Source organism: Stylophora pistillata, chromosome 1 (genome assembly GCF_964205215.1).
Source record: "Stylophora pistillata chromosome 1, jaStyPist1.2, whole genome shotgun sequence".
Taxonomy (NCBI): domain Eukaryota; kingdom Metazoa; phylum Cnidaria; class Anthozoa; order Scleractinia; family Pocilloporidae; genus Stylophora; species Stylophora pistillata.
Window position 1 is genome coordinate 29,426,143 of NC_142519.1, and position 9,572 is coordinate 29,435,714.

General features: G+C 39.1%; 1 protein-coding gene and 1 long non-coding RNA gene across 2 annotated transcripts in view; one reads left to right on the forward strand and one right to left on the reverse strand.

Moving 5' to 3' along the window:
- Positions 1-9,572, reverse strand: part of LOC111319647 (myoferlin-like) — an 87,006-nt gene that overhangs the window by 41,936 nt on the left and 35,498 nt on the right. The window contains exons 23-30 of the mRNA XM_088752060.1: positions 9,127-9,226; positions 8,396-8,592; positions 7,764-7,870; positions 5,930-6,005; positions 4,942-5,052; positions 1,432-1,584; positions 419-568; positions 23-100 (exon numbers count right to left, since the gene is read on the reverse strand). Coding sequence (XP_088608186.1) covers positions 23-100; positions 419-568; positions 1,432-1,584; positions 4,942-5,052; positions 5,930-6,005; positions 7,764-7,870; positions 8,396-8,592; positions 9,127-9,226 — 972 coding nt within the window. The remainder of the gene's footprint in view (positions 1-22; positions 101-418; positions 569-1,431; positions 1,585-4,941; positions 5,053-5,929; positions 6,006-7,763; positions 7,871-8,395; positions 8,593-9,126; positions 9,227-9,572) is intronic.
- LOC148742006 (uncharacterized) lies at positions 2,405-6,041 on the forward strand. Its single transcript, XR_015998672.1, has 2 exons — positions 2,405-4,241; positions 5,236-6,041. It is a non-coding gene; the product is annotated as an uncharacterized LOC148742006 (long non-coding RNA).

The following is a 9,572-nucleotide window of genomic DNA, read 5'->3' on the forward strand; positions in this document are numbered from 1 at the left end:
TCGTTTAAAATAGAAAGCATACCTCCCCACTGGCATTCGAAAATCCTGGTCTCGTAAGGGCTTTCTTTGTCCAAAAACCAATTTTGACTTCGTTTTCATACTACAAAGGAAGTAACGATTTCGTTATAAAATAGAAGAAACTCCTCGCTAAGTGCTATAATAGTACATTTTACAGTTGTGTGCTTGGTTGCCAAGCCTTTTAACGGGAATGAGGCTAGGGGTAACCTTGTTAGGATACAAACCTTGCTCAGGTCTCTATCACGACAAGGTCACCTTCAGCCTTACTCCAAATCAAAGGCTTGGCAACTAAGTACACAACTGTAAAATGGCCTATTGAAATATCATTAATCAATTTTAATTTCGATTGAAAAGAATATTTCAACGAACTGAACATTCGAAAAACTGAATGTAGACTAACCGTTTCTGCTAAGACGCCAAAATCACCTTCGCTGTGCTCCCGTGCAGTCCAGTTACTCTGATACTGCTCAAGTCCAAACCACAGCTCAACTCGAACGACTGCGGGGAGTTCTGGGTGATCTACAGTGTTCAGGGCCTTCAGACCGGGGTACTAGAGGGAATAAAAAAGAAAGCCTATTGTACAGCGTACCAAAGATTTCTCTCAAGTTCGAGTGCGTAGAGTATCCGATCGCGAGAGTGTGAGTCCTTATGTCTTTGTGCCTGTTCGTGACAAATGATGATCAGCCTTCTTTATAAGAAGATTAGCAGTATACATGTAAACACTGGATTTCTTCCTCTTGAGAGAGGTGTATTTTTAAGGTAACACGCTGCAGAAGAGAAGTAATTGAGGGCACAAAAGAGGTAATTCCGGGAAAAAAAAACAAATAAAAAAATAAATGAAACACATCGTTCAGTCAGACTTTGAACGTTTTTGCGGCTGAAACACTAAGAATTTGTTTTTTTGATTGAATGCAATGGCGTTTTGACCGAACGCCTAACGGTATTTTCAGGGTGAGTTAGGTGATTCGCGTGCTTTGTTTACGCTTAATATAAATTTCTTTATTTACATAATGAATAAATGAACACGTGATTGTTCCATGCAATTTGGAAAACATAGTTAATATTCGTGCTTATACCAAATTGCACTAGAAATCACGTGATTACCTTTACCAAGTACCCAGGTAACGCCTGCGAACAAAAATAAGGGAGGTGTCTGTCCCAAATGGTAAACCCATCATTCTCGGGAACCTTAGCTTTCGCGTATTGATTAAATTAGCAACTGGCTTACGCTACCCTGAAGTATCTATCGCTAATTAACAGGCCGTGGTATTTTGTTAAGGAAAAATTGACGTCATTGTAGTGATTAAATCGTTACATGAATCAAACAAAACTTCAAACATTTTCCGAAACCAATTCGCTAAAACGTAAATGTTGAACCCACCTCTCAATTTTATAAATAAATTGGAAAATTACCTTCATCTCGATCTCCATTGTTTTGCCGCAAAATTTACCGCAGGCTTCCTCCCTGGGTGAGAACAGGACATGGTAGGCTGGTATTCTGTGGTAGGCAATCCTCGTTGTGCCACTGATCATCCAGAGGATGACATCGGGTAGGCTGTTTTGAGGCTGTATTAGTTGTAGGAGATTGAGATCAAAATGAATTGTATATTTAACAATTATTCCACGAGCGCGCGTTGGATATGAGATGATAGATAGCCAACGAGGTGCGTAGCGCCGAGTTGGCTATAATCATCTCATATCCAACAAGGGCGAGTGGAATAATTGTTTTATTAAAAACGTTGAATTAAATTATTAAATTTTCTTAAATTTTTAGCTCCCTTTTAATTTTAAGCTGACACGTACGCTTACCATATTTGTAGATTATGGTATATTGGCTGATATACCATAATGGCTAAGCCAATAAAAAGTCTTGAATTGCGTTATCCAATGATCTAGTTTTTAATAACATGAATTATAACATAACCAAGGTAAAGCGCGCGCTCTGATTGGTCAATTCAGTGTGCATCATTTGCCCAAGGTGTACACTGTTAACGTGAGCAAATGCAAAGACTAGTTTCCGCACGCTTGTTATTTCTGGTCACGTAAGATTTCAGTGTTAAATACAAGGGAACTCTTTGGCTACATTGTATCAATGTTATGTTATAAAACAAATGGTAAACACCACAGCGTGCACTATTGAGTTATGGAGCACTTGGGAGGTTGTAAAGTACGGAAGAAGCGTCTGGCCCTGTTAGGGGTTTTGGGAATAAGGGTCGCTGGGCATTCATAACTCATTAGTGTCCGCTGTGGTGTTTACCATTTGTTAATGGGAAGACTTGGTTACCTCAATTGGTTAGAGCGCCGGATTGTGTTGTGCTGGAGGTCGAGGGTTCGAGCCCCGGCCGGACCAATACTAATGGTCTTAAAATAACTGAGGAGAATTTGCTACCTTTCTATAATATAAAGAAATGGATAGATATTCTAGTCTTCTCGGATAAGGACGAATAAACCGTAGGCCCCGTCTCCTGCAGGGTTAGGGGTAGGAGACGTTAATTTCTCACGCACGAGATTACTGTGTGGTGGATGTCCTCCCCTGGGTGGATTTACTGGGCCCGCAGTAATTGGCGCAAGCTCTTGCGGTGTCCCTGTCTATCGGCTAAGCTAATAAACTAAACTAAACTAAACTCATGAATTTGAATGGGTCAAAGCTATGGACTTGAATTAACCCTTCCCCAAAAGCGACCAGAATCTAATTTCTCCTTGCAATGTCACACCTAAATCAAACATTAAGGTCAGGAGAATAAAGGAAACGATCACCAACCTAAGAAGCTTTTGATCGTCAGTACCTCAGGAAATTTAATCAAAACAATATATGCATACTTATTTAGGTTGTAAAGGGTTAATAACTAAAACGAAATTAAGAGGTAAATCTTGAAGGCCATTTTCCAAACCCCATTCCCCGTTAACAAATTGTTAAGAGTGTGGGCAACTCCTTCCGTATGCCAACACAAGTTTTTCTTTGTCTTAAATATGTTATTCATTTTAAATCAGTTGAAAACATTCGACTAACGAATGAAAGTTCTACCTCATTTGGATCTATATCATAAGAAAAATGCTCAATATGACCGAACCAGCACTACTCTAGAGCTTTGGTGTTACCTTCCTCTATTGGGCACATATGTACCTTTTGCATGTGTCATCATGTATGTCTCAGATCGAGACAGATACATATTGCATACATGTGCAGTTACTAAACGTAGGAAATGTATCGATAACGGACTTTGGAGCTCATTCCTGGCGACAGTTTGCATTTTTGCTAAACATACAATAATAAATGCAAATTTTGCATAGACATTTTTAATTTGAATTTCACATACATATACACCATTAAATTGGAATAGCATTTAGTGTGATAAAACGCATAAACGTTCATGTTTACGGAAAATGCAACTTTTGATTCACGTAAAAGACAATTCATGAGATCACTTCGCCATATTCACGGACGCAGCAAGGCACCTTCCTTTCGATATTTTCAAAGTCTCACTAAAATTATGTATAACCTAAGCATTTCATTTCAAATGTATATTTAGGTCCTCAAGACTTCAAAGATCTTCACACGAGAGCACCAAGATTTTTGAAGATTGTTTTCAAGATACTGCGACTTTTTTAGCTACACCATAAGCGAGATAGCGCAAAGTAAACAACCTTTCTAATGCAAATGTAAATTCATTTCAGAAAGAAGATAGAATCTCGAATTGTCATTAATGTTTAAATTCCAAACAATTATTTCAACTGATTAGCTTAAAAATTGTCTAATATAAGACCCTTGCCTAAAACAGCACCTATGTTCAATAACATCTATAAGAAAAGTCCGAGACACCTGCTTTGGTCAGAGAGCTGGAGATAAAAATTAATTCAAACTTTGCTTAAATCTGAAATGAAAATACTTTTAATCAGAGCACCACAGCCTGCACAGTTGTGATTTGCCTACCTCGCAGAGACCTAATTAAAATCTATAACAAAGAATTGGAAACAACTCGCTATGTGATTGCTATGAATTCGCTCCGGAAAGAAATTTAACAGCTGGCCAGCTAACCTAACAATTTGCAAAACCGCACAGAAGGTAAGTCAAGTCGTCCACTGATTCCTGCTGAAAGCTAGCCCAGAACTGCGAAATTATCGTGCACTGAACGTTTACCACCTTAAGAAGAGTGAAGTGCGAAGTACCACACAACGAAAAAAGAAAGAGGTATTTTGCTGACTCAAAGCATAACTTCAATCTGGTCAGTAAATAGTATAGAATCATCGATATAACAAAAGGAAGGTGTTAAGCGGTTATTAACTTATCTGTCTTTGAAGGCGGAACGCCCCGATTGTAAAAGAGCAATGAAATCGTTTATATTCAGCCGTGCGGCATCACAGAAACCAAATCCAGTTTCTCCTACAGGTACAACGGACTGGTGAAATGGCACTCGCACCAAGTGTTAAGAAATCTGCATCAGGATCATTTTATATCTATCTTGTGTGTTTATTGTGCTTTTTGCCACAAGTTTGTGTTTTCATTCTAGTTTGTGTTTTCATTCCGGCAACTGCCGGAGTTAACGATGTTTCCAAGATTTTGTCGGTTTACACTTTCACACTGATGTTTTTTAATTCGTCTCTAAACCCTGTTATCTACTGCTGGAAAATGAGGCACATTCGAAATGCTATCATAGCCACTTTACAAAATTTACTGAGACGTGCAAGTAATTCAAGCTAAAGAGTGGTAACCTCCAGTTCGTCGCCTTTTTCCTGGCAGAGACCATGCCGGAGTTCTACTCAAAAGAAGGCTGATAGATGTTTGTACAAGAGAGCGAAGTTTGAAATACATACTCAGAATTACTCAGAAAACTAGTAGTCAAAGCAGGTGGTTATTGTTAGGCGAGAAGCGCTCGAAAGAAAATTTAAACGTGGAGGAGGCATTTGCCTTTCTTTTACGCTTACCTCTTCTGCAAGGTCTTGTAATCGTTGGAAAAATCCTTTTACATCTGAGAGCGAGTCTTCGACGTTTGTGGCTTTTTCTTTGAGTTCGGTGGCGTCCTGTGCGATAGAACGCTGAAAAAGGTTGCAAAATAAGAAGGATTCATCAAACTACTGAAGAGTTACTGAGGATTTGTACATCTTGAAACACTTTTCACTTCCTCTTTAATTTGTTATCTTTCATTCAATTTGAATCTTGGTTATTTTCATCATTTTCTCTTCTTTTGATTGCTTCCCTTTTCATTTAATTTTTTTCAGGTCGATTATCACCAGGTCTCATTCATGTAAACCGTTTTCAATTTATAGAAAGAAAACAAAAAAAAATTCATAGAAATTCATCATCTCTCGATTCCGAAGACGATATCTGTTGAGGTTGTCAAAATGTCAGTCACGATGACCTACAAGAGTCCCTCTGAGGACAACCCTCACACTGGCGATAAGACTGTAACTCTACAACACCTGCAAAATCTCGCAGAAAAGAAACAGAAAACAATGGCATCATTTCACAATCACAAGGCCTTGGTCTTGGTTTGCAAGATCAGTTTAATTAAACTAACCCGATCGAAAAACGGTGTATAACCTCAGAGGTACCCTAAAATTGAGTCTACCAAGAGTTACTACAAGCTCCTATGGATTATAATCGTTCAGATATGCTGCTGCCTGATAACATAAGAACTTCTGAATCTCTCACTGCTTTTCAGCGTGCTATTAGCAATATTATTGTGTAGATGAGACTAAAAACGATGCGTGTGCGTAGTAATTTTATATATTTTGCTGTATTCCTTAAATGTTAATTATACTTGGAGATACTAGCTCTCGGCTCGAGCTTTATTCTAAATCCGAGTTTAAATAAAGTTATATGTATGCATGTATGAGTACGGCGGTTAGAGTAAACAACAAACTTTTATCGGAAAATTCAACGGAAGTAAATCAGTAGTAACAACTGCCTTACCAACTCACATCTTCTTTCACGTTCACGCTTCTTGTCAAGTTTGTTTGTCTTCCCTTTCAAGTTAGGGAGGCCATTGCTGAATAACAAGAAAATAAAATGAGGATTTTGGGAAGCTTCAAAAAAGCAATTTTTTAAACAATATGGCCGACCTCCAGCTCGTGATTTACAATATGCTTTGACTTTAAGCCGGTGCATGCTTTTGAGTAGTTGCTAACGATTCATCACCCCACGTTCAGTATTAAAATTGCCAAGAATTTCCCGACCTGTTCCCTTAAATTTTTTATATTTAACAAGAAAGCTTTTGGCTTACGATTATGAACTTCTGTTCATCGTTGCAACTGCATCCTTTGCACGTGTGCACGAACTGATTTTCATTTTTGCCTCGTAATATTATCATTGCTTTTATTTTTGGTCTCATCACCAGAAATCGGGGACATTTCGAGCCCGTTACGAAATGTCAGAGGTATATCGTAGTACAGACAATTTAAGATGGCGGCGGTGGAAGTGAAGTGAACCTGTAACTTTCTATTTTCGTAAAACTCCGCCAGAGAAAGGCCTGCTATGTTATTATCCCAGAAAGCCAAAGGAGACGTCAAAAGAAGGAAAATGGCGGCCAAATTTTGCAGTTACAGGGACTTGTATCTTTCGTGTTCTTCCTGCCTAAAATTGGGGTGTTTAAAAATGGCGTGTCGGGCTTTTGAGCTCTGTGAAAATACGAAGAGTCTCCCGGCTCAAGGAAAATTTGTGGGCCAACATATTCGACCATTTACGAGCGATTTAATTGAGAAAACCTCTGCATAATGCATATCAAACTACGCAGTTGCGAATCTTCACAAGATTGTTCCCACGACGAAAGAATTGTAACACCCAATCGAAGCAGATTTTAAGAGTTTGTATGCGAAAATGGAGTCAGAATTATGAGTTTACTCTTATACCTTGGGAAAAGGTAGGCTTAAATCTTAGTATTTCTTTTTCGAAGCGATGGACGCTTTAACCGATGCAGGCTGCATTTCCAACTACGCAGCGAAAGAATATCCCATTCTTAGACAGCCATTATGAAAAAAACAATCTTTTCCCATACATTTTCTTATTCTGTTTTGGCGCCATTTTGCTTGTAACACGAGAACCCCTCCGCCATATTGTCCCAAATTTCTGGCAATGATAATGATTTGTGTTGATTATCGAGAGAAAATTTGCAAGTTATCCAGTGAGTAAACAGAAACAGGTGCGTCGAGTCAAAGGATCCATTTACCACGTTTAAAATAGGCCTTTTGCAGCTAGAGATCACGTGCTTAGATACCGCATAGCAACGCCATACTGGAGAGCAAGCACGCCAGTGATCTCACAATATAGAGGTCACAGAGGTCTGCATTCAAACAAAGAATACAGCGGATAACAGGTCAAAAGGTATCCCAATTCGAGAAATCCAGTGAGAAGTAATCAACAGCTTCCCCGGAGTGTATCAGCAGCAAAATCACACCAAAATTCGTTTTTCGCTGATACACTCCAAGGAAGCTGTTGATTAAAACTTACAAGATTTCTCGAATTGAGATACCCTTTAACTTGTTATCTGCTGTATTGTTTGTTTGAATGCAGACTTCTGTGATCTCTATTTTGTCTGAGATCACTGGAGTGCTTGCTCTCCAGTATGGCGTTGCTATGCGGTATCTAAGCACGTGATCTCTAACTGCAAAAGGCCTATTGGTATAGCATTCAGTGGATCTTGAATGACAGGCAGTTCGCTTGGTTATGTATGTATATTTTAATTAACCTGTCGTGAAATTTCATGCATCCGCATCTTTAACGAGTTATTTAACGTCCAACATTATGTCACCTGCAGTCTTCAATGAGCTGGTCCAGTAGGGAGAACAAACAAGAAGCCCTGTCTACTTCCGGTGCATTAATGGCGATCATGTACATCACCTCCGTCATGTTACTTTTCTGGGAAGAGGAAAAGTTTTTAATCAAGAGGCAATTTCAATAAATCTACTCTGTGCGTATAGATCATGTATTGCTTCTATGATACGACTCCCATGTTTGGGGTTCCCTGAACCGAACTCTTTTCTTTAGATTTGACTTTAAAAAATGTGCACGTAATGAAAAAATCCGACTGCAAATGTGCGCGTTGCTTGCATGGTGTGATAACTCTTAAAAATTATGGAGGGGATAAGTTTCTAAAGAAACTGTGGTGCTACGTCGGTGGGAGTTACAAGGTAATCTGGATTTTTTCAACTGGGTTGATAATGAAAATTGGCCACCTTGAAGAGTTTGAAAGCTGACGTTTCGAGGGCTAGGGCTCGAAACATCAGCTTTTAAACTCTTTATGCTTGCCAGTTTACATTATCAACTCAGTTGATAAAACCCAAATTATCTTCGAAATTTTTGCTCCATTGAAAGGGAATCCTTTTACTGTCAACGCCAAAGCAAAGCTCACACAGAGGCGTTTAAAGCAGCAGTTGGCCTTACCACGCGATCGATAATCCTCAGTAGGGCATTTAAGGGTTCCAGTCTAAAGGAAATGTTCTCCCAATAGCTTTCCACGCACACACAAGGCTTTTCACTGCTCCAAGGAAGATAGTAATAGTTGGTCCCATCATACACTGCATTACAAGGGGGCGTGTTGGAAGGTGCCACTGACTCATCCATCATGTTCCCATAGTTACCTACAAAGTAACATTTTCACCAATTAGTAATCTCCAAACAAGGATTTTAATTTCATGTCCGTCTAATCCATGTAAATCTAGTACACAGTCAAGATAGCTGTTGTTGCTTGGACTTCTTGCTTGGATGGAGCACGTGCTTTACGTTTGTTGTTAGTCATTCGTAAAATGAAACGAGTAAATTCAGCTTTAAAAGCGCGCTGCGCTTTATAAAGTGTTTTTAACAGAACACTTTATGCAAAACGAGCTACTTTGAGCAAAATTTTGCGCAATCTCATGATCATTAACAGGTTTGTGGAAAGCTCTAAACGTAATTTCGGAAATTTAATTTGTCTTCAAGCATGTTATGGTTAAGCCCAGGTTATGCCGACCCTGTGTGTTGGTTCGGTCTGGAGGATGAACTCTCCACCTCCCGCACAGCACTCCAGCTCTCTACAACATAAGCTAACCAGGCGGTGGACTATAATACGTTCACATGATGGAGAAGAAACTTGAAGAATTATTGCTAGATCCCACCAACATAAATGAAATTCTCACCGATGCTGACTTCAAATTCGATAGGCCCGTCTACATCAAACACCATAGAAGCTTCATAAAAACAAGCGAACAACTTGTATTTGCTGCGGCTCAGAAATGGCTAAAGGAAAAACAAAGATATCAATGCCTCAGCACACGTGTATGTATGTACACATTTATACACTCTGAAGTTATCATCCCTTTGATATGTGTAAGGTTTTCATTTGGTTCTACGACTGTAAAAAAATATTAGACAAAAGGACTAATCGCAATTTCCGAAGTCTGAGATATCGGTTTGCGAGAAAAGTAGCTAAAAGAGAGTAGGAATCCTCTGTTACTGACGCTCTAAATACGGTACCTGATTGTACATGCACGTGTTACTATAACAAACATTTATGATCACATTTCTTTGATTGTCTGGGTCAAGGTAGTCCTGCTATTGCAGAGCTGTAGTCTGATTGCCAGGG